This window comes from Falco peregrinus, chromosome 9 (genome assembly GCF_023634155.1).
Source record: "Falco peregrinus isolate bFalPer1 chromosome 9, bFalPer1.pri, whole genome shotgun sequence".
NCBI lineage: Eukaryota > Metazoa > Chordata > Aves > Falconiformes > Falconidae > Falco > Falco peregrinus.
In genome coordinates, this window is record NC_073729.1 from 5580236 (window position 1) to 5605481 (window position 25246).

The following is a 25246-nucleotide window of genomic DNA, read 5'->3' on the forward strand; positions in this document are numbered from 1 at the left end:
TGCACATACCCCCTCCTTCAGCTACTTGCTTTCACACGTTGATGAAGAGCCACTAACAGCAGCACGCTGCCCTGGTGCCACAGCGCCCTGATGGAGCAAGCCTCGAGAAAGGGGGTGTTTTACAAGTTGATGTCAATTGATAAGAAAAGCAGGCTTTCCTGGCTCTGCTACTGTATTGGGAAGAGACACTGAGAAGCTGGGAGGTGCGGGAGCTGGGACTGGGGGCCGAGCTGTGTGCCTTTGCTGTAGGTGATTCCGTGCTCTGCGCAGCGGCCCTTCCATGCACCCCTGCTCACAGGCAGGCAGCCATTTTGTATGCATAAACATCATCACCTCAACTCTTTCAAAAATACCCAAACACACAAAATGTCAAGGGCAGAACTGCCATGCTGGGCCAGGCAGGGGTGATCAGGCCCAGCTGAGCCCCTTCCCTTCCAGGAAAACTGAGGTGCATCCAGGGAGGAGGAATAGAAACAGCCCCAGGGAGCAGCTGGCATTTTTGGCACCCGGTGTCTTGTGGGGGCCGCCTCTGGTGAGCACACCCCCTCTCTCCCTCCCTCCCTCCCTCCCCAGCTCTTCAAGAGCCACACACAGTGAAAAAACAGTCCAAACCACACTGAAACCAGACAACCCCCCAGTGAACCCAGGCAAAAGCACACTACAGACAGATGGGACAGTTGGTTACCTGACAGTTGCCCTGCTCCCACAGGGGAAGCGCTGCTGACCATGGCGGGTGGTGGCCTCTGGGGACAGGGCTGTCGCCCTGCCAGCGGCATTTCAGAACTCAGTGCTGCTCTGAGGGGTGAAGGGGCAGGAACTGCAGGGGTCACCACCACCTCAGGTGAAGCCGATTTGGGAGCCTTTGTGAGGGAAGACCCCAGGTGACCTGGCTGGCCACAACGTGTTCCCGCCTCTGAGACACAGATGGCAAATCACTGCATCTCAAGCCGGTTTTTTGCCAGCTGTGGGGCAAAAGAGTCTGCCTGTGCAGCTCTCCGTGACCTCAGCTTCACAAGCAGAGGTCCTCGCCAGAAGCACTTGGCCAAGCAGGCACTGGGAAGCTGCCGCCTCTGCCCGCAGCACAGTGGGCAGCAGGCAGGAAGGGTTGCCAGGGCCGGGGCACAGCACCTCCCCTGCTTTCCACACACGTTTATACTGGTACACTGGGGTTAAAATATACTGCCAGTTCTTGGGTGGAGCTGGAAGTCCCACGGGAGTTGAAAAAAAAAGACAGGCCCTACTCGTGGAGGGCAAGGGGGGGGATCGATCTTACGACCTCCCGCACATTGAGCGAGGGCGCTGCCGAATGAGCTAATTCCCCGCCACACCAGTGCCGCCCCCACACCCCCTCCGGGCGCGCCACCGACTTGTTGTCAGGCAGTTTGGCGCCCGTGTCCACCCTGGGGGGCGTGGCCCCGCGCCCTGACCAATGGTGAGGCGCAGGGGGTAAGGCTACGGGGAGATAGCCACCGCAGGCGCCCACCCCTCCCGCCGTGGCCTCCTGCCGGGTCTGAGCGCCTCAGCTCTGGATTGGACTGAAAGGGTTATTTTTAAAAGGAACCTGCTTTTTCTATTGGGCGAGGCAAACGCCTGTCAGGCTGACGTTTCGTTGTTGCTGAGCGGGGAAGGTGGGAAGCAAGATGCACCCGCCCCATGCGATGATTGGTCAAGAAGAAGCCCAGAGCCCTCCTCCACCCCCGCTCGACCCTGTTGCAGTGGCGTAGCGGGGTGACTGACACCCGCCAGAACGCCAGTGAGACGCCGCGCTCCGCACACCGCCCAATAGAAAAGGCGCAACCGAGGAGGGGGGGTGGTGCCGGGGCGGTATGATTGGCAGGCGGGGTGGAGGGAGAGGAGGGCTCGCAGGAGCTGATATGTCCGCCATCTTGGAGCGTCGGTGATGGTGGCAAGCGGTGGCTTTCCCGCCTGAGCGGAGGCAGCCTGGGGCCTGTGGTGGGGGGACGCGCTTCCCGAGGTATGGGCGGTATAATGGCGAGCTCTACCTGCCGCCGCTCCCAGTGGACGGGCGCTCCGGCAGCGGCTCTTCCGCGGTGGCGCGGGACTGGCGCCTGCTCCCCTCGGCGCTGGGGGCTCCGGGCGCTCCTCACGCGCCGCCGGGCCGGAGCCTGGCGGGGCCGCTGGGGCCTGGCGCGTGCGGCGGGCGCCCCCGCGCCCCGCGGAGCCTGGCGCGCCCGGACCAGGCGCGGCGAGCCACGGCGCGGCCGCGGGGTGCCGCGGGCCTGGGCGCGGCGGGGAAGGCCCGGTCCGCCCGCCGCTTCTTTCTTCCCGTAGCCGTGACACCGGTTCCTTCAGCAGCCGACCCGGGGCTGCTCCATGGCGTCCGGGGCGCCTCATGCCGCGCGGGGGGGCCGGCCGGCCGTTCCTCGGGCGCGGAGCGCTGGCGGCCTGGTGCGGAGCGGGCCGGGGCGCGGTGGGCGGCGCATTGTTCCCGGCGAACCGGCGGGGTTCTGAGCGGGGTGAAGTGTTTTATCTAAACGGGGGACGCTGCCTGCCCGGCTCCTTCCCTTGGCAGCCGCTTGTGCTGTAACTTACAGAACTTTATTACTCTTCTAGCTTCACTCTTATTTCTCGCATAATAAAACAGATAAGCCTTGCTGATAGCTGATTTTGTTTTCCTACTTTAAAATTAGTGCCTCACTGTTCCTGTGAGGACGCTGCCTTTTTTTGGTGTTTGGTGTTTTGTTTTGTTTTTTGTTGGAGGGTGTAGGTGTAGTGCGTTGTTTTTGTGTTTTTTGATGTTGTTTGTGTGGTTTTTTTTTTTAATAAGGCAGCTTCTTTCACTTAGAATTTTTTAACAGTGTAGCAGTGTTTGGGTAAACTTTAACTGCTGTTAAATATACTTGGCAAAATCTGACTTTGAACCTGCCAGTTCTTTTGGGTTTGTTTTGCTTTAGTTGCTTAGAGCCTCTGAAAAGTGTAAGAGGGAATTAGTGTTACAGTCTTGTGTCTTGTACAATATAACTGCAATTGAGGCTAAAGATAATCTCTGTCAGGATAGATGTTATTTAAGTTAGAACAGTAGGATACTTTGAATAGGTGTGTTGCTATTTTAGAAAAGTGTTCTGAGTATAAGAGTACAGAAAACTTATGAATGGGTGGATAGCTCTAGGAAGTGTTCCCTGTAAGGTGGTGACAACTTAAAAATGAAAAGTTGTGTTACTGCTAGTGATGTTACTTAGGTTTCAAATCTCATTCAGTGGAAGGAGCCTAAACGTACAGTAGCAATGTGATGTGTGTTGGGTTTGGTTTGGGGCTTGGTTTTGGTGATTGGGTTTTTTTGTATTTTAACTGATTAATATTAATCTGGGTTAAGAACTCCAGATAGTCTATAAAGTAGCTTGTGAGCTGCACAAATACATGTGTGCTTTTTTTTTTTGCGTGCTGAAAGCTGGAAAGTCTGCCCATTTCAGTGTTCCAAATAGATTACTGCAGTGTGTGTTTTCAGTATAACATACATTCTAGTAAGAGTCTGTGATTACTTAGTTCTGTGTTATTTATTTATGTTTTGAGCAGTGAGGTATGGACTAAGTGTAGCTTACAAGAGCCTTTATTATACAAATATAAAGGAACGCTACAGAATTATCTTTTAATATATAACTTGTTGATGAGACTACACAAATGTGGTATCCACTCTGCATGTTTATTTCTTGACAGTTTGTAGCTCTAAGTACTCACTTAAGTTCACTTTAGTTAAGTTTCCTACATCTGTGATACTGCTTGAACATAGGTGATACTTATTTTTCTATGTGAAAAGCAGAATGCATATTTAGTGTTGAGTTCTGTATTTTTTGAGTTACTGAAGGAACTTATCATCTAATAATACTGGAACATTTTGTTTTGGCCTGAACAGCCGAAGAGGTCTGTTTACAATGAACTTAAGGAAAACACTGAGCTAAAGTGAAAGTTGTAGTTCAGAAATTCAAGAAAAGCAGCCTGTTTAACAGGAATTTATAGCTTCTTTGCAAGCAAGTTAGATTTATATCTGCTGTGACTGTAATATCTTTGGATTCTTCTAAATATAAATCGATAGCCATTATTGCTCCCTTATGGAATTAAAGGTACTAAATAGTTTGTGTGTCTCTTCACAACACTGCCTGCAAACTGTTCGCTCTGATTCTGTTGACTTGCTGAAGTGGGAAAATGTGACTGTTTCCTTGAGAACCCTTCTCTCTTGCACCTAACAGGTGATGCTATATAGCCTGTATACCCATCAGATGATTTTCTAAGAGTGAAATTCGAGTGAATTAATAGAATGGAATCTGAATGTAACAGTATTAAACCATGAAATCTTGTGTGTAGTTTTTAGTATTAGCAGATTGTTAGAGATTGAAGTCTATTGCTGTGGCTCAAGAGCTTTGCTTCTCTACTCAGGTTAAGCTTGAAATGCATGTACTATGAAATGCTAAAGAGCTGGCTCAAAAGCAACCAGTATGGGATTGAAACAGTCAGGAGGGAGAAATGCTTTGAAGAACTGTCGGGTCCACTCTCCCTCCATTGATACCCTCTTTTTGCCTGAGTGCTCAAAAATCCTTGAAATACTTGACTCTGCAGTTGGTTAAGATCACTCTATATCAGTATATTGAAATAAGACTTTTTCTAGCTTCAGTGTTCCAGCATACTGTGCAACGCCTTTGTAGATTGGAGGCTTGCATATTCACTTCTCAGATATAGCTGGGTTAATTTATGGCCTTTGGAAGTTATGATGGAAACCATGGCTTTTTGGCTTGGGCGAAGAAGTACTAGTATGAGCGTAGTGATCAGTTTCTGTAGTAAGGTAGGATCTGAAGTGTATATTGTCTGCCATCTAAATTTGGCTCTCATAGTAGCACCGTCATCTGTGACCCTTAAGATCGCTGTGTAGCCTATGTTATTTTGTATGCCAGGTTTACGAATAGCATTTTATCTCAAAGTAGACACCACATCCAAATTCCAGAAGACCAGGTGCCTGGTTGGATTATCCTAAGAGCAAGATGTGGAGCCATTGTTTTTGGCAAAACTTTCCACAATAATAAAACAAGTAGAGATAAATGAGAATATCTTGCTTGTGTCCTTTTGTCACGTTGGAGGAAGAGAGCAAAGAACTTGGGGAAACTAGTGATCATGTTTGATCCTAATATTGTCAGGGTGGGAAGAAAGCCTGAAAGATCAATCAGAAAATACAGAGAGAATATGAACATAATGTTGAAGGCTTTGTGTAGCTTGGTTAACTGTTTTTGTGGTATGTCAGGGTGCCAGCATCTGTTTTAGAAACGTTACGCTACTAAGCAACCAAAGTAAAACGTTTTTCTACTTTTGGATATTATATGCAGCTGTATAGCTAGTTTGGGATACTTCTTGGGAAATGGGATAGACTGAATTGATAGGATTGGGAAGACATTTGGTATAAGCAACAGCTTGCTTGTTTATGGAACAGTTCTTCACACAATATCGGGGAAAAATCTGTTACTGTAAAATACAAGATACTTCATGACCTGTGTTCATTTAATATCTTCAAACATACTTCTTGGCACTTGATGGGAGTGATATATGTGATTTGGAGTGGATGAAAAAGTTCCTGACTAACCCTTTGACTGTTCGTTCTTCTCGCCGTTACTCTGTACGGTCATCCCCTAATCCTGTTAAATGGGTGTATCTTTTTCTCCTCCATGGGACTTGAAAACTCAGAATGCTCAGTGACAAGTTCTGTGCAATGTGTTGCATGCCACCAGTAGAGAAGAATACCAGAAGAACCTCAGCGTACTACTGCATGGAACTGTGAAGCTGTAATACAATCTACTGAAGTGATACATGTTGTTAGGCATGTTGGCAAAGTGGTTAAGATCACCTAGGAAATTCGTAGTGAGGGTTTGGTTAAAGATGCGAAGGTAGGCAGAACTGAGTAAAAGATGTGTATGTATGCACAAGCGGAAACTGCCCCATAGTGAGATTTGAGGGTTAGTTAGTTTTTCTTAAAGGAGGTTTTTGAGAACACTTCTATTTTATTGTGAATTACTCGATGCAAAGCATTATATACGGTCTTAAGATGAGCATCTGCAAGGAGATGGAGCATATGGCCTAGGGGGCACGTCCTGTGTCTGCTGGGTCCCCTGGAAAATAAGCACTGAAAGACCACGGGCCAGCTCTGTGCCAAAAGATACTTTTAAACATGAAGAAAATTCTGAAGCCTTTTTATGATGATCAAGCAGGTCCTGAGTGAGGCTTGTGAAAGGGCCGTGTGATTTCCCATTTGGTGACAAAACATACTTGGGACTGAGGATGGAAACTTCCAATTTTTTGTAGTAAAAACTAGTAACTTGTTTCTGAGATTGAGTATGTTCTAGAATATAACAGTTCCAGTACTGAAAGCATTCTTGTTGTTAGTTTGTATCAAGTGAATCCCAGGCTGCTTTTGTCCCTGCTAGCCAGTAGCACAGTCTGCACCTTCAATGACCATAGGCAGAATTTCTAACTGGATCTGAGTATGTAAAGTAAGATTCTATTGTGCAGACTAACTTCTGCTAGTAGCAGAGAGAAAGATGCTTTCTGCAAATGTAATGCTTTTCTAGAAGAGTGAAGAGTGAGACCCTAGTCCCCAGTTAGGTGATTGATGCACATTCCTCACTTGTAGTGCCCTAATTCATGGATAAATCAAAGCAAGTTAATAAAAATTTCAAGCAGTGCTTTATACAGTGGGTGTAGGAATGCTAGTACAGATGTGATTACATTTTTTTTCTTCTTCATTTTACTGTAACTGGTTTGAGTTGGCTGAGTTGGAGCATAAAGCAAAGAGGTAATAGCCATTGCTAAAGGCTTGGTTTGTGACAAAGTGGTATTACTTCAATGTTACTTGCATTGTGAAAGGAGTATCAGCTGCTGTCTCCACAGGGCAGACTTTTTTCATCTTTAGGAGTGGTTATATAGTTAGTGTTTCCCATAGCATTGCATTTTTACTGTTTCTATTTGCTGTTATTTTGTGTAAGTGTAGTGGAAAAAGTCTTGTGGTTTTGTGTAGGGTTTTTTCAGTAGGGCAGAAATTATAGGTAAGGTCTTAAATGAAAAAAACTTTCTGTGAAACACACTGTAGCTTTACCTTTAAAGCAGACATAGGGCTCTCTTCATATTCTGTTCTTACTTACCATGTACAGTCTCCAATCTAAAGAGTTCAACTAGAAATTTTAGAACTGCTTTGAACTACACTAATTTGCATTACTACTTCTGTTACTGGTCTGACAGACTTGCTAGGTATCCAACTATACCTATGGAAGCTAACTCTATTAGAAAACAATTAGTAGATTACATCGTTTCAGAAGTTTAGCTGCTGTCACCAAACATCTTGGAAAAAGGATGGGAAGTCTAGGGACAGCTAAAACAAAGCTGTAGTGGTGGCAGGAACAGACCCACATCTGAGTGGGTGGGTTGCGTCTACAGGAAACCACCTTCCATGTCATGTTGATACTGGTCAGCATGCATTCCAGATGGAAGGTCAGTGTGAAAAATGCAACAGCATAGGGGTTTTGTTCCCATCTTCCATGTTAGCATTTGTGCTCTTTCTGGCTCTTACAAGGTTTGTTACTGCTCATGGCAATTCTGAGGGCTAACAGCATTTTGGTGAATGTTTGGGGTCCCGTCCCCCCCACCTGTGAGTGACAGCTGTAGAAGTTAGACTGAACTGGCTGTGAAGTCAGTTCTTCCTTTTGGCTGTGACAAGCAAGCATTCATCAAAGGACCCTTCTATGTGTGTACTTGATGCAGATAATGGGCTCTTTGTTACAGTGACATGCTTACATTTAATGTAAAAAGGTATTGTACACTGAAACTGTATTTAGATGAAATTTGTCTGATGGAGGAGATGGTAAAGATAACATTTGTGAGGTCTGCATTTCTTAATGGTCAACATAAAAAACTTAGATGTGTCTCTTCATGCTGCTTGCCTTTCTTGTAGTGATTAGTGTGCTGGTTTTGTTTTAACAAGTGGTGCTTCAAAAAAGGGAATGGAGGAAGATTTAAAGGCAATGCAGGTAGAAATCCAGTAGTTGATGAAAGGTGGTGTAAGATCACTGCACAGCTTGTTGAGATCTGCAGGTTATAATTGCTGTCGTGGCTGTGAGTTGATAATAGCATTTGGTGCTTAATTTTAATTAACTGTTAGATACTTGCAAAACTTCACAATTCCTTCTGACATGACTGAGTCCTTCCTGTTGCTTTACTAGTGGTGTTACTGGATGCCCTTTCCTCATTTAAAAGGGATCTACTTTGCCATCAGGTTATGAAGCTGTGTCTGCAATTCTGTAGCTTTATTGGGTTTTTTTGGGGGGGGGGAGGGGGGGGGGCTAAGACTCTCTTCTAGAGTCACTTATAATCCAAAAGCTTAAAAAAATTTGCTGTGAAGACCAGTAATGTGTGATTGGGGACTGAACTTGCAACTTTGTCTCAACCCATTATAAGTGTTTGATTGCTTTTATTTCTCAGTGGCTGTGCCAGGTACGGTTGTCTTAATGATTTCAGTCATAGATAGGCACACTGATGTGGTTTTGTTTTTTTTTTGTGGCTGGCTGTTCTAGTATCCTCTCCTGCTGTATTTCAGTATTCTTTAATTTGTTTTGAGAGCCAAAAAAACCCTAAATGAACCTTGCCATGGCTGCAGTGTACCAGCCACACTTGGATTGGATAGTCTGCTTCAAAAATGCAATTTATAAATACAAATTAGTCCCTAACTCTCCAGTTGCTGAATAGTTGCCTGGATTTGAGTTGAAAAGATAGGTGGGCTTTTTTTGTCTGCCTTCAATATCCTGAATCTCTTACATATATGTGTGTCTGTGAAAAAAGATTCAAAGTCTGAAAAAACGCACAGGTTGTTTGGTACCTTTTGTAATATAGGAAACACCTGTTGGATGTTTTGTCTTTTTTCATTATAGGAAACTGGCTTCCTTTTAGGGCATAACAGAAAGCAATGATGTTAATGCTTATAGAGTAGCTTTTTTAAATTTGCTGGTCCAATCCTTCTCTTATTTGGACATGGGAGTTCTGAAGTTTTGCTTGCATTCCTCAGAAGGATATGCTAGCCATAAAGCTGAAGACAAGAATGCAGTGGGGTTGCTTTTTTCCCTCCCATGTTGAAATCGTAGCCCCATGCAGTAAAGAACAACATTATTAATTAATAAAATAGAAACTTTTTAGCTATGATACTGGTCTCACCCGTATCAGAGGGAGGGATTAAAGATCATCTCAATGTCTATAACTTTTTTTAAATTTATTGGAGACTGTAAAGATTATATGTGAACGTTAAGGTCTTCTCTGGAAATGTGAGTTGGTAACTCTGATATTACATAGTGGAAATACTAAGCAGAGGAACGAAAGTAGAAATGATAAATGTGTTTGACTGCTAAATGGATTCTTTTTTTAGAGAGAGAAAATGATCTCAAATTTTTTATTATAGAAAAAACTGCAAGCAGCAGACAGTGAATGCATCCCCCTCCAAACTAAAAGCAAACTGGCAGTTGAAAATAAAGAAGGGAAAGTTGGAGAAGGAAAGAGATCAAGCTATTTTTTTAATGGCAATTAAACCGCCTGTGAAGTTTTGTTTCCAGACTTCCAAGCATTTCAAACTAATTTAATTTCTATGCCACTTGCCACAGCAGTGGCTTGACTCTATGGGCTGATAATAAGACTTGACAAAATTTGTGTGGAACCCTTAATATTACTTAAAAGGATAGAAGACTTTTAGTAAGCTGATCTCTACATGTCTGCTCTGCAGGGTATTGCTGTTTAGGGCTATATCATGTAAATGCTGTTAGAAATACTTCATAATTTTAAGTTCTGAGCTAGCATTTTAAATTACTTGCTTTCTTTGAAACTTTATTCTTCAGATCCCTTGAGTAGACATACAGCACAGAAGTATCAATGTAGTTTTTAGTAACTAAGTATCAGTGCAGTTTTGGTAACTATTTGTCTTGCATTTGGAATAATTATAACATTATTACTTTAGCAGTTCCTAGTTAGTAAAGTAAAACTTCTTGGTGGGAGTTCAGACCCCTTGCAGTGGGAGAATACTGTTGGCAGATGTATTGATAGCTAGAGAAGAGACTTGTAGGAAGGAATGGATGCTAGAAGTATTTTGGTGTATTACTGTGATGTAGCCCTGTCTTGAAAGGGCGTGAAGAAATTGAGAGAGGAAGCATAGCCAGTCGAAATAATGGCTATTCCAAAATGACATTGGCATGTTGTTTGGCTTTTTAAAACTCTGTTTGCATGTGTATATTGGTGCACTTACAATATTGCACAGCTGATGATCACTTCAGTGTAAAGACTTAGAATATGAAAGTAATCTCCCTTTGAAAACAGCATTTCTTAAGAAAACTACTGAATCTTTGAGGCAGATTTGCCCAGTAGTTTGTCACTTGCAACTATGATAGCTTTGGAAGAGGCTGTATAACAAATGTACTCCTTTTCTGATACTCCAGAGAGAAGCATTGAAGTAAACTTGAAAAAGATTATTTTGAAGATTACAGAGAAAACAGAGTAGGTTTGACGTTTCCATATAAAACTTTGGCTTTTCCTTCATAAGTAGGGCACATGTTGCATTTGGAAGAAGGCGGCTTACTCTGTAGGCAGTCTTGATTTTTCTAGTGTTGTCCATCAAAATAGAAGAGTTCTGTGGTGTAGGCATATTTCTGTTCAGTGGAGGCACCACAGGCAGCTCTGCCTTAAAAACACAGTATAACTGCAATATGCATGGCTTGTAAAAGTACGACATAGCAAAACTGATTACAGGCATGACTTGCTCCGTAACATACATTGCCTGGGGCATGGGGGAAGGAGGAAGAAAGATAATATTAACTTAATAGTCACTTCAGACTTTACCTGCAAAATGCCTTCTCAGTAATCTTTCATTATTTTGCTGGGTTTCTAATTTCTCTTCCAGAACTTTTTTGCACATAACAAAATTAAGATTTATAGTCATTTATTAAACTTATGTAGGTGAGACTTGGGTGAAATCTTCTCATTTAAAGCAATTTTTTCTTAGTTTTATAAGCAGAGTCTCTCAGAAAAGCTGGTCATTCCTCTATCTGTATTTTCACTATGTAATGCTAAGGTGCTCAGTGTTTAAATAATATGGGGCAGGGGGCTTTCTAGCACTTGATTACCAAAAATGGTGGGGAAATGCTTGTGGAGGATACTGAATCTCTATTCAGTTGTCTTAGCCCTTGATAAGGTAACCCAACTGTTTGGCATTCAGTTCTTAATTGACATTCCGTATGTATTAAAATATTGTTCTCTTTTAATTACTTAACTTCATCCTCAGGATATCTGCAGAGTTGGGGAAAAGTTGTATAGGTTATTGTCCCAAATATATGGATTATGTTCTGTGAAGGAAAGGAGGGCTCAACTACAGCCGTAACATCACCACTAAACTAGGGAAGATTCCAGATGGCACTAAAGCATTTGTCTAAATGCAGATACCAACATTTATGGTATAATAAGTATGGTAAAGTGGCATAATTTCCCTTGTGTCCAGGTGCTGCTGCTGTGTTTTATTTCTCTTGCTTGACACTGGAATAACTTTCCTACTTTTGTGCTAGGGCTTGCACTGATAAATGTGAAAATTAAGGGAATGTAGAAGTAAGTAGAGATGGGGTTTATGCTTTGTAGCAACCGAAGTCAGATTAATTATTTTTCCCCAAGAGTAAATCAAAATAAAAGATGAATTTTAACCTGCTTAAAGATTAAAATAAGAAATACCTTCATTTTTTCTTTTTGTGCTGGCAAGCCTGCACACTCTTTGAAGAGATTCCAACTTCTAGTTTGAAACACAAAATGTGTTTGTGATACTGTCATGTTAGGGGAGTATTCATCTGTGTATGCATGCAGGGTGGGTTGATCAGTTCTGTCGGTTTTTGCAGGATACGGTAGCAGAGAAATCATGGGTAGTATACTTAGTGTCTCAGTTCTTGATATCCTAATTAAAAGGGCAGTCTCGCCTGACATATTGAAAATGTGCAGCTGTCAAAACTTATTTTAATTGCTCTGTAAACCTGAGTATGAAGAAAAGCAGGAAGATAACCTTGTCCACAGCCTTGAACCAGTGAAGTTCAGGCAACCCTCAATGAAGATGCAGGTTACCTGAATAAAAGGACCAGGGAACCTCTAATGAAAGTGAAGAGTCAAGCAAGAAGTGACCAACAGCTTTGAATTTAATTTTGGAGTTGCTATCTTAACACAAGTGGCCACTCTAATTCTGGCAGCAGCTATAGCTGAGTGGAGCTTCAGGAGGCAAAACATTGGCAGGCTCCTAGGGGCTGCTGGCTTCTGTTTCTGAACTGCTAATGTTCTTAAGTACTTCTTTTAACAAGAGTAAGGTTTTTGCATACAAAAGAAAGCTCATGACAGACATGAATGTACTGTCTATACAGAAAGAACACTCTGGTATCCTGGTTAGAGGTTGCCAAAGTAAGCAGCTTTCTCCTACCTCCATATATTTTCATGCACACCAAAATTTGATATACAACCAACTTCCAAGGTCTAACCAGCTAGGTAAAAAGGAGGATGAACTTGTTCAGCTGAACAGTTAAAGGTTGATCAGAGAAAATGGATATGGTTACATGATAACTACAGTGCCTTTCTAGAAATGTCCAAGCCAGTTATGCCTATATGGTTTTGTTTAGTGTGCCATGCCAAGTAGAGATTTGCGTTCAAAATCCATGTGGCCGGTTGGCTTGCTGTTGTACTCAGGTTAATTAAGGGAAGTGAGAGACGGGGCAGAGTAGCTGTGAACAGCAAAGTGTCCGATACTAGAAGGCAACACAGCTGTAGCACTGCTTCTGGTATGACCTTAGGGGACTCTATCATGCTATTACCAAATACTGGTAGGCGTGTTAAAAACGGTAGTCTTCTCACCTCTTGCCTGCTATTTTTCACTAGTGTCCAGTCGAGGTGGGCAGAGTGGGGCAGGTTGAGCGAAATGCTAAAAATTGAAGCTGTGGTTCAAGTCATGCAAAGCACCAGTGCAGCCATGGTAACTATATCTCTGATCTGATGGTAGTGTCTTGAAAAAAAATATTCAAACCCACACACTTTTTGAGAGTACTAACTGGAACAGAATAGAATATAAATGCTTAAGAAAAAGAAACCCCTGCTAAAATTCATACATCTAACCTTAAAGCTGTCATGTTAAGTTCAACTAGTTTTTCCTTAAATGTTCGGACACAAAAAGAAAACTGTACTGCTGAAGCAGTCAGCATTGCTGATTTATACATTTCCAGAGCAGTAGTACAGGAATTCAGGACTCATTTACACTTGCAGATTATCAGGTGGTTGAGCCAATTGTGGATTTGTCCAAATTCATCTTGTCTTGTTATTTATCATCGGATTCAGTAGAACTTTTACTCTGCATTTAGGCTTAAGGTGATGTGATTTGGGGCAAAGATGGAAGAGACAGATTCTGGTTGCCCTGTCCCTCTTGGTGTATTCCCTCGTCCTTGGCCACGCTGGCTGTGGTGATTGGCAGACCCTTTGAGCTGCTTCAGCATGGGGACTTGGCAGAAACTCCTTCCCCTCATCCACCAACTGCATGTCACTTCAAGTACATTTGTCACTAGGAAATGACTTGGCAGAAGTTTGACCAGTGTCAGGGAGCCAACAGGGGGAGACTGCACAGCAAGGGGTAGTGCAGAGCTGCTTTGCGTATAGCCTCCTATAGCACTCCTGTCAGACTGGATGGCATTTCAATCCTGGTTCTCATTCTGAGCGCAGATGGTGCTGTTTCAGGATACAAATGTGCCCTCTAAGCAAGGTGCTTGGAACAGATAGCCAGAGCATTCAGAGTTCAAGTCTTAGCGTAAGTGAGCCACTTCTACAGTGTGTAAAAGTTGACTTGTCACACGGATTTTATAATAAAATTCACTAGTTCACAAATTAGAATCCTGGACTGGATCTAGATCAGATGCATGGTTTTCTCTGCCCTTCAGCTGTCTCCACCCTACCGAATTAGTGGTGGTAGACAACATTTTAAGGCCAAGTTTCTTTTCTTTGAAGACCATCTCTTCAAGGGGTTGCTTAAATAAAAGTTTTTGGGAAGAGATGTTCCTCATTAACTTCTGTAGTTAAGCCCAGAGTGTTCTAAGAACATGTTATTATTTCTGTCTTTCCTACTAGACATTTGGAGAGGTGCAGTAAGGACCAGTGATGAATCTTAAATCATTCCAGTGCTCTGCCTTGAGCCTTAACATTAAATGGTTATGTATTGCTAGACTGTAACTTCACTGGGGACTCTTTCTGGGCCATTAAGCCAGTAGAAAAAAAAAGTGTGTGTGTGGTTTTTTTGTTTTTTGTTTTTTGTTTTTTTTTTTACTTAAGCACAGTGTTGTATAAAAACACTTGTGCTTGTTTTGAGTACAGTATGGCCCAAAGAGGGAATAGAAGTAAACAATGTAGTGGCTTATATTTTCCATTATTAATTGCAGTCCAGGCACCTTTATTGTCCCTGAAGAGATGCTAGTGTTTTGCTAGTGGCTTTGTCAAACTGATTGCCCCCATGGTGGGGGTGTGTGGGCTACAAAGTGAAACTGGAATTTTTTCATGGAGGTTTTTTACATTGAAAAACCCCCTCATCTTGTGTAGCAGCTTTATTTCAGTTACATTAGTTCATATAACTTACTGTTTTGAATGCATTGAATGAATTACTGTATGAGCAGCGCTATTCAGTAGCTTGTAGCCCTTGTACTTTTTTTACCAGGATGCACAAATGTTGCATTGGTTTCTAAAAGGAGAGACACCTGTTTAGTTTCAGTGCTTAGGCCGGCCGATAGTGATGCATGGGAATGGTTTTAAAGCAGATGTGTCCCTGTCCATGCAGCAATAATAAAATTTGTTTAGTCTTGTTTATGGCAGCTGATCACATAGTGGTTAACTTTTCTATTAAAAAGAAGCGTGAATGAAGTTCATCAGGTAATACTTTAGAACCAGGTTTACCATGCTGTTGCACATCATGTGAAGATGGGTGCTGTGCTGGATAGTTGTGCCTTGCTTTATTTTTCTGGTATATTGGATAAACATGTGAACATGGATATGTTCTAGTGATAATGAGCTGTCAGTTTTATATTTGAATGTAGTATGTGTACATGACAATACTTCCATCCTGCCTGGTCCCACTTGGCCTTGACAGGAGTACCATGTTGGTGTGGCTGATCTGTTGCTGGATATAAGCCATCCCTGGATGTAGGAAAGCCAGATTTAAATAGACTTGAATGTCATCCAGTCAGTTAATTCTTTTTTTTTTATTATTTTAAGGAAAGAACTCCTGTTGGTGTGGTTTTCCCCCCCCCCCCCCCGCCTCCATTATCCATACTGCAGTCCCTTTCAGTACCTCATCTGTGCTGCAGAGAGGAACAGTCTGACCCAATATACCATCTGTACCACTGAGTGGAAGTCATTCTTCTTCTAGATTCTGAGGTAGACTGAAAAAGTCCTGATTGACCAGAGCAGGCTTCTGGTGGAACAGCCTTCCCAGGGTATGCTGTAATACTTGCTCTGTTAGTGTCTTGTTAATTTTGATTACACTGTAGTGTGTTTATTATCCTACTGTATTTAATTCAGAAGCTGGCTGTTCTGGTGCTAAACAATGGGATTTAGACACTGAAGTTTTCTTTTCAAAAAGAAAGAGGAATAGAAATGTCAGAAAGACATCCTTGTAAGGGGATGAATAATAGTGGCTTTCATTTGGGCAGTTTAACTGGCAATCAAAATATCTATGAACAGTATCTTTAAGAATTTGTAAACTCTTCTGAAAGTGCATTAAGCTAAGCAGGCTTCCTGTTTTGCTTCCGCATGACATCATTGAGGAAGTAATGTTCTCTCCCTTCTTGGAGCAATATTTCTGAACGTAGGTGTGCATTTGAAATGCAGAAATGATAACCGATGAAACTTCAGTAAACTAAACTAAGTCCAGGTCGAGTACACTTGTTTACTTTTTCAGCTCCAGTTAGTCACTTGACTCACAAAGGGTTGACACATCTACCAGACATGCAGACCTGAAGGTCTATGGATGAAAACACATGTGACCTTTGAAAGTACTACGGCCAATCAATGTATTACATTGACCTTCAGTTCACGTATATGTTGGTTATTAAAACAGCCTTAGAGAAAGTTGTATTTAGTGTTTGTGTGCATTAAGGCTTGAAGCCTTTGTGCCGTTGTGAGTAAAACGCAGATGTGGTGGCTTTTGGTTCCAGAACTGTTGGAGATAACATGATATTTCAAGCCACAAAAGTTACTAGCCCTAAGAAAGCTAAGAAAAAACACTTTCATTGAGTGATTGCTTAACTAGAATGCCAGAGTTGCTTTTCATCTGAGAGGTATTTATTTGTAGTATATATCTTTTGGTTGACAGAGGCATTAGGTTATCTGCAAAGATCAAGAAACAGCATTGAAGACACAGCTTATCTTTAACATGGGAGGTGTAAAGTTAAATTGTTCTTCTCTTTAGCAGAATACCTGAAATGCATTTGAGGTGCATGATTTGGCGGGTTTTTTTAGCTGACAATATGTTTGCGACATACTGATAGCAGAGCTTTTCAGCCAAATACTAGGTAGTCACTGTCATGAGTTAACATACTACTGTATTTGCAACCCTTCTTAGTTGCTAGTACTTCTACTTTTTTTTTCCATGAACAATATTACCCATGTTTCCAAATGAAACAAAAGTCTGGTCTTGCTTGAAATCTGTGTTACAAAGCAAACTAAAAAAGCCCTTTAACTGATGGAAAGGGAAGGTGAATTTTTTGTATTGGAAATTCATCTTAGAACTACTAGAAACAGCTACATCAGAAAGAAGCATCAATTGATAGGATGCTTTTTTCTTGCCTATTTGGTGTTGACCAAAGCACAGGCAGGTAAGTGTCACTTGGAAGTCAGTTATGGATACCTCATTAAACTCTTTAATGTTTCTTTGGTTTATATTGAAAGAATTACACTGTTGAAAGCAGAGGTTGTCTTAGCCATGAAATTTAGGTGACAGAATACAGTCTTAAAACAGCTGGTTGCTTTGTAAGTCTGTATGTGGACTGTGTCATTTTTTTCAAGTTAAACTGATTTCAGGTTGAAACTGGCTGAATTGTTCATACAGACTTACGCCAAAATAACTGGCATTCTTAATGCTGTACATTTATTTCTGTGCAGGTTTGTGGATAAATCAGGTGTTAATACAATGAGAATAATTATGAGGATAGAAAAAGACTGCTGCAGAAAACTAGTAATGGATGTTTCAGGTCTTCTGGATCTGAAGGTGTTACTTCATATGACATTGCTAATAGTTTGTAAAAAAGAAGTCTGCATTTGTATTAAGTTCCACAGTCAAGTGCAGATTCTAAAGTCAGTTTTATTTCAGCGAGGCAAAGAAATTTCTTCCTTTATCTCCCAAAAGTAAAGGGGGGTGTTTGTTTAAAGTTGGTTTAAAAGTCTTTCAGATGACAAGCTGCTTTTGAATTTATTCTCAAGAGTATGCTGCACCCAGCAGACACTTTTCTTCCTAGCATGTTGTTTCCTTCTTCAGTTCGTATGTCTTATTCCTTGCAAAGCAATGCTTAGTATTTGTGCAGTTATTATAAATAGTTTAGCTATTTAGTAGAACGTGTTACCAGTATTAAATTATAAAATGTTTTTTTTGTCGTTGTAGGAAGAAATCTGCTTCATCTAATTCAATCCTAATTCAGTCCTGCTAATCTGCTAATACTGTAGATTGAAAGATTTTTTTGCTGTTGCCAGGATACCCTGTAATGGGCAAGAAGCCTGAGAAAATAGAAATCGTTCTGTTTTTTTAACTTTTAAAAAATTTTTGTTTAACAGGTAAGAAACTATTAAACTTCACCTACAGCAGTAGTTTTAGCTTCTGCATCTATAAAGCCTTATCTTAAGTGGTTCCTGAATGTGTTAAGTTTTTCATGTCCCTGATGTCCACTAAAGACTTATTTACCTGATTTCTGTAGGTTCAGATTTACCACCTTCTAAGCTGCTTTTCCTTCTGCAGTTCAGACTTTGTGTGGCCGTTTCTTCCCTTCTCTTGCAGCTTTTTTCTGACTGCTTTCTAGCTGGTTGTTTTGGCCGTTTCTTCCCTTCTCTTGCAGCTTTTTTCTGACTGCTTTCTAGCTGGTTGTTTCTGTCTTTTAACCCACCCTGCTGTTGCACTATCTTCTTTCTCTGCCCCACTTTGTTCTTACAATGAGAATCAAGGGTCATCTAGACACACTGTTGTGGTTATTCTATTTGTTTTACAGGGAGCATGTTTTAAAGTGTTTTGGTTTTGTGCCAGGAGGTGTATCTGCTGCCCAGCCTCCAATTCTTTGGAAGAGTTTCAAAGCAAATGTGTTCATGAACTGACATATATTAGGTATGAATGATGTTTAGCATTATAGGTTATTACATTGAAATATGGTAATACTGCCTTCTGCAACTGAACCTTTGATACTAAACTGCATGCTTCCGTTTAAAATTCTCTTCTGGGTAGCTATGCATTGTTTACCTAAATTTTTTGTATTATTATGGAACAGTCTGCTTTTCTCAGTACATGGGATATCTTCTTTTCAGTTTTGAAGATAACTGAGAGAACTTAAAATATGAAGAATCTGTAGGAATTCTGTGACCAATTAATATTTTAAATGTGTAAATGTAAATCCACTTTAACAGCCAAAATAGAAAAGGATTTGTCTTTCCTACTTGAGCGGGGGAGATGAATGTCTAACTCCTAATTATTGTAGGTACTAGAGTTGTGTATTTATTAATACTTATTAACCTGTGGGTTGAGATAGAGTTTAGGAGTTTACAAGGATACACCTGTTGCTTGGTATAAAATTGCTCTTGTAACTTCATTGCAAACTAGATTTCAGCTGGTTTTTGTATGTTTGCTGGATGGTTATGACCTTGAATTTTGAGGGATTGGTGTCTTTCAGTAAACATTAATTAGTTTTGACTTGCGTACTTCAGTGTGTCAAAGCAATTGATCATTGGGGCATTCACTCATAATGAAGGGGGATTATATGTGCACATGATGGATATAATCTATATAATGTAAAAAAATGATGTATTTATAGTTCTGATGTAGGTAAAAGTGCAGCTAGTGTGTATAAATAAGGGAAGCTAGTGTGATAAGTAAAGGTCAAAGTGGTTTCACTTCTGTCTCAGTTGTCAGCTGTTCTGCAACCTGCTTCTTCCCTTGCCAGATAGGGGAGTGGAAGTCCCTATTTATTAGATAATTTGCTGCATTAGGAGGAGGTGGCAGTAGCTGTTAGAGGATGTTATGGAAACTCCTGTGTCCTCATACAGTTTTCTGACACCTTTCTCTCCCAGTCAAGAAAGGACTGCTACCTGGGGTCTTTTGCCTGCATTTCACTGGGGTATGTAGTTGCCCTCTGAAAGTATAGGAGTTAGCTGAGGCGAGGAGCGTATGTGCCGTAAATGAGTGTAACGGCTGGAAGGAATTGTATCTGTAGTACAAGCTTAAATTGTACAATAGGCCGTGAACATGCTGAATTGTTTGTCTTGTATTCAAAACATGTGGTTACCCAGGAATTCTTGGCATTTGGGAGAAGGTGCAGTGTTTTGGTTTTTTGGTATGTAAGTGAAATTTTACCTGCAAATAGTTCAAAACACTGAAATGTTGCTTAGGTTAATTATGAGGAGTGCTCCCCCACAGTTCTTGAATCTTACAAATTAATGATAATAAGCATCTAGATGCCCTGCTGGCGGAGAAGGAAGGTGAGGCTAGCCTGTGCAAGGTTTCCCAGCACTCTGTGAAAGAGTTGGTTGGTTTTGTTTCCCTTCCAGTATCTTTTCCAGTTTGCTGTGTCCTCTTGTAAATGGAATAGGACTGTGCGCAGTATTTGAAATATGGGTGCAATATGTATTGAATTGTTGAGGTAAAGGTGTTTGTAGTTTGTGTTCTGTTTTGTTCTTTCTAGTTTCAAAAGGTCTGTTGGCTCCCTCCTCCACAAAGTTTCTTGGAAACTTCACTAACTTATGAAAGTCTAAATGTTAGTCTAAGTAGTGGAGTATTTCTCAAAAAATGATTTCCACTAGGGTTCACATCTGAGGCCTAAGCAGTCTGTTCTGATACTGAAGAGACCACTACATTTTACTTGGTGTTCACATGAGATTTTTACCCTATATAAAGTGAACCTTGCATTTTGTTTAAGAAATGGAAACTGTGCCATGAAAACTCTCCTGTATTACTGTTTTTTTTAATTTGTGGTTACTGGCTTTAATGTAATGTATTTAAAGCTAGGGACTTGGAACAATAGCTTGTATCTTTCAAGCTAATAACAGAACAAACCTCACTGCTTTAGTTGAAAATAGAGGTTATTGGGTAAGTATGGTCTTTATTGTACTCAAAGTATTTAGAAATAAAACTGAAGAATAGTTAAGAGCAGAGTTTTGAACGCTATTTAAAACCCATACTATTCTAATGGGATAGAAGACAAAGAATTCTGTAATGTTTTTTCTCCCTGAACTTTCAGTGTAGAAGCAGCAGTGTAAGTGCATTGCCATATAGGAGGGATTACTTCTTGCATTCTTAAAGTGGAGAATTCAGTTATGGCATAACTGTGTATTGCTATAAATTAACATTATTTTACAGCAAAGGACTGTTTTGGTCCAGATAAACAAGCTACAAGTTCAGTTGCTGTACTGTTTTTCTTCAAATTGCCCTTGATTCCAGACTAAATGCATAAATGCTCAATTTTCCCACTTAATAGGTTCTGGGATATTTAACGCCTTGAGGAATTGTGCCCCAGCCTGCAAAGGACAGGCAGTTGTAGACACCAGGTTTACAAGGAGTGATGCTCTGGCAGTGAAATAGGCTGTTTAAAAAGTAGCCACTGGAATATCTTTTCTGTCAGCTTGAGTGACTGGTAATTCTGTTTAGCACTAAAATTTTTCCAGATATGCACTCAGGCTTAGCTTTGTTTTCCATTATCAGTGTCAGAATAAGCACTTTTAAATGCTAGCATGGTGTCTAATTACTGTCCGTTGTTTGGAGAAAGGAGAGAAAAAAAACCCACCCCCAACCCCCGAACTGGAAACTAACTAAATGTGGCTAGGGACTAACTGCGGTTATGGGAAACTGGTGGAGGGCATGCTTAGTGTTTTGAAGAAATCACTGAATGCATTTAAAGGTGTTAATGTTGGTAGATTCTCTTTTAATGATAAAAGCATAAGAATTTATCTTCATTACTTTGTCTTCTCCAAACCTACCTACCTACTTAGTTTTCAGAAGGCAATGGATTATTTGCTTTGGAAATGCTTTTATCATTAAGAAATATGACCTTGAAAGCCTGTGGTGGCACCGTAGACTCCTTTGGTGGCTGCTCTCCTTGCATCCAACAACTAAGCTGTCTTTTGCTAGTTGCTATACAGGAATTGTAAAAACCTGTTTTGCTGAAGCAGTCTACATAATTTAGGATGTATTTCAATCATGGAAAAGTTGTTGGTGTACAAGTAACTTGGTTTTTTTTTCATCTGTGCATTTGACCCCTATAGTGAGAAAACATGATGGTACATAACTTCCAATTTTCTTTTAGTTTATAATGCAGTTCTTGTTATAACTCTCTATGTAGCGTTTCTCACTTTCATATATTACAGAATCTTCAGCTTGACACTGTTAAACTTTTTAAAAAATTTCTCTTGCTTGAAAAATGAAACTGGGTATTGCTGTACAATCTGTGAAGTTCCTACTGGAAGCTCTGTGTATGTGCTTTGACCATCCAGTTGTCAGGTAACAGCCTTCAGCTGGTTCGCTGAGGCCCTTCCAGTTTGCTTTCTGCACTGGTCTGGATCCCTGTATCTGCTTGTAGCTACCAATACTCAACTGTTAGGAAGAAGTGTGAGGTACCAGGTTGAAAGTACCTCCTTGCAAAGTATGTTTCTCATGTTTTGCTGAAGCGTGATGCTTAGAAGTTAAACTTAAATGAGCCGCTTATGTGTAATAGTTTTCATATTTATTAAAGGGACTTCTCGATGCTTGAATGTAACAACTGTTTTTTAAAAGGTTCAGTATAGGAGGCGTTGTCTGAAATGAAGCTTGTTTGACTGGAATTCACGTTTTTGTCCTGTAGCTTGAAAACTTGAATGTCTCTTATCTGCTAAAGGTGTTTGACAGCTACATGTCCAGTCAAAGCTACAGAGAAACTTACTGATACACTTGTTACCAATTTTTTTTTTTGATGGAGATGGCAGTTAAGCATTTGGTCTTTAGAAAGAACCACATAGTAGTTACTGTTAAACAAAATACACAGTGTAGTTTTCTTCAGCTGTAGTAGGCGAATAGACTTCAGATGTTTTTCTGGTCTGAAAGGATAGCTTCACAGCTTTATTTCTTCCCTTTAGCAAACAATTTAAGTGAGGATTTCATTACCTGTATCTCAGAGCAGTTGATAGGCCTCTTTGTTTTGATGGACTGCTTGCTTTCTGTTCACATTTGCGTTAAAAGTTTACTGTATGGAATGTTATTTCAGCTTTCATTCAGAGAAGAATCTGTTAACAATATTAACCAAGAAGACAAAGCAATGTGTTTCTGAAAGCTAGGTGTTCCTTAGGATCTTGAATTGTCCTAACTTGTACATGAGCAAGCTGATGTAAACTTTCAGAAGTACTAAATTTACATGAATTGGTAGTCTTAGTCTTGCTTTCTGGGAACTTTCAGAGATTATGGAAAGCTAACTCAAGTTACAAAAGACAGTCAAATATCTGCAGCAGCTTTACCAACTTTTAACACATTTTTTTCTTTCCATATCTGAGTGTGTTCAGTATTATCTTGGATCATTCTGCTTCTTCTGGTATCTAATCTTGAGTGTGTCGTGTATTTGGCAGTCTTTTGCATTCAATCCAAATGTTGTGATTTTTCTGCCTATATTGGCAATGGAGTTGAACATTGGGACTAACGCAACCCAGTTGACCTGCGGAATTTATCATAAATTTGCAGATAGTGAAATATTGGGAGGAGTACTCCTGATCTGTGGACGTAAAGTGTAATTCTGACAGTGTTAGTGGGACTGAAATGTGAAAAAAAATATGAAAATAATTCAAAACTTCAGAATGGGTAGGTTTTGGGAGGGAGGATAGAACAGTAGACTGTGGGAAAAATAACAATAGCTTCTTGTTTTTAAACCTTCAATTCAGGACTATGGTAGGCTGATTCTAGATTATCACCAGTGATAAAGCCTAAGAAAATTCTCTTCTCTTCAGGGTTCCTGGACTTCCTCTTTGGCACGTTTTATGTTGTTTATTTTTCCTTACTTCAAAGGACCTGGGCTCCTGTTGAAAAGTGATGGAATAATCTCTGGCCGCCACCTGACATGTTGAGGGAGCACCCCCTAAAAGAGCTTGCCTGGGCGACAGTTTGTGAAATAACACAGTAACATGTTTGCAGTAGTATGCCTTTTTTTTTTTTTTGATGCTATTTTCCGTTGTTGAATTTCTCTTGAAATAAGTAACTGAGAAATATGTTGAAGCTACTGAAATGAGCTTTAATCGCTGCAGAGGGATTTACATCTGGAATTAGCATTGATTGTGGTTACTTGCAACGATGCTCCTTTCACTAACTGGGGCAAGGGGAGGGATTTGATCTACTTTGTAGAGGCTTAAAAAAAAATAAATCCTTTGACTTTAACAATGCACTAGTTTCACTTGCTTACAGTAAGTCTGTTTGTAGCCTGAATACCCACAAGCTGGTATTTTCAATAACTTTGTATAAGCTAATTTGTGAGATCAAGTCTTTTGAACCCTGCTTGTAAGTTTACTAATACTTTTAGTATAAAAGATTGTTTTTCTGTTTAACCACTTAATCCTTGTATAGGATCTCAGATGATTATAAGTACTGATACCGCAATTAAAATTTTCTGTACCTTTTCCGATATGGGAGTCAAACAGAATCAGAAAGCTGTGTAATCTGGGGGCAGTTACGTATGCTTACAACTTCTGACAACTCCATAATGAGTATACCAGGCTTTTCGATATTTAGGCCAAATACTGGAAGTCTTGCTAATGGAGAGTCATAAGGGTTCTGCTGGATCCTTGGACTTGTATCTGTTTTCTAAAAACTGCTCAAGTACTAAATTTGACACTTCACCATTCTAAGTAGCTGTAGTTGCATGCTGAATCCATTTTAACTTGGAAATAAATGTTTAAAGCTGTCTACCACCTCAGTTTGCATAAGAATTAGATGTTTTGGTGATTTTAGGTCTTTATAAGAGTGTATGTCAAAAGCATAGTTTGATTATTGTCTTTAAGCTTGCTCCTGCATACAGCCTGCAGCTTACAGATATTTTCTTGCTGAAACGGTAAAATTCACCTACATTCTCTGCAGTAACTACATGTCCTCACAGCTGATGTTGCTAATGTACAGCAGCAATGTATTGAATTAATCCTTCACACTTGGAAGGCAGTTACTAAAGGAGCAAAAGGAGTGTTTCTTTCCTTATTTGAATGAGTACTGCTCAAACCGTGCTGCTTCCAATTGTAAGGAAGGAAAAGTTTCTTACTGTTCTCCACTATCTGTAGTATCTCTTTCAATCCACTTGAATTCTACATTGCTATAAGACCAGCTGATACTATGCCAGAGGTTAAATGTCATGTAAAAGCCCTGTTCTGGAGAGGGGGGAGTGGAGCAAATACCCGTATTGAGCTTAATGAGAGGTGAAAGCAGGAGTTTATTGGATCTATTGTAGGCTGAATCTTTTCTGCTGGCACAGTTGTCTCAGTAGCAGCTGCTTGCAAAGGTGTCTTGAGGCAACAGCGTTAACATGGAGGTGCTGTAGCATTTTGTAAGGGGAGATGAAGTTGCTCATCCTTACGCATTTGTTACGGCCTGTTACAGTATTTCAGTGGTTGGGGCCACTGCCCTTTCACATCTTAGTGTAAGATATTTTATTGTCCCTTGTTCTTCCTCCTGTGTTGAGTTTATGGAGGGAGGTACAGTGAGAGAGTAGGTCCAGTGTTGAAATTGGCTCCAGCACTTTGTTGCCTGCAAGTTAAAATTACTAAAATTCCTCTACCTTCATAGGCATTTTCTTCAATGGTAGAGGTGGTACTCTAGTGCATTAATGCAGTGCCCGTTTTATCTTCCCTAGCTCTTAATTGCTGAGCAAGTTGTTCTGAATCCAAGACACAGTGGATAGATTAAAAATAGAAGTTGGGAAGAGTGAATTCAGTAAATTGGAAATCAAAGTTACCCTTTTTCTTTAGTGGAGATTAGCATGTTCCTTTC

The 25246-nt window shown here is 40.8% G+C and overlaps 1 protein-coding gene across 12 annotated transcripts in view; it reads left to right on the top strand.

Annotated features, from left to right (window-relative positions):
- Window positions 1-1837: 1837 nt before the first annotated feature.
- PPP6R3 (protein phosphatase 6 regulatory subunit 3) overlaps window positions 1838-25246 on the top strand; it is a 64378-nt gene continuing 40969 nt past the window's right edge. For 3 of the 12 annotated variants that reach the window (XM_055813603.1, XM_055813604.1, XM_055813605.1), the window contains exon 1: window positions 21625-23412. In XM_055813603.1, the coding sequence (XP_055669578.1) occupies window positions 23401-23412 (12 nt within the window). In that variant the 5' untranslated portion in view covers window positions 21625-23400. Of the gene's footprint in view, window positions 1976-17668; window positions 17839-18266; window positions 18380-18430; window positions 23413-25246 lie in introns of those variants that run through there. The other 9 variants (XM_055813596.1, XM_055813601.1, XM_055813598.1 and 6 more) reach the window with 7 other exon arrangements.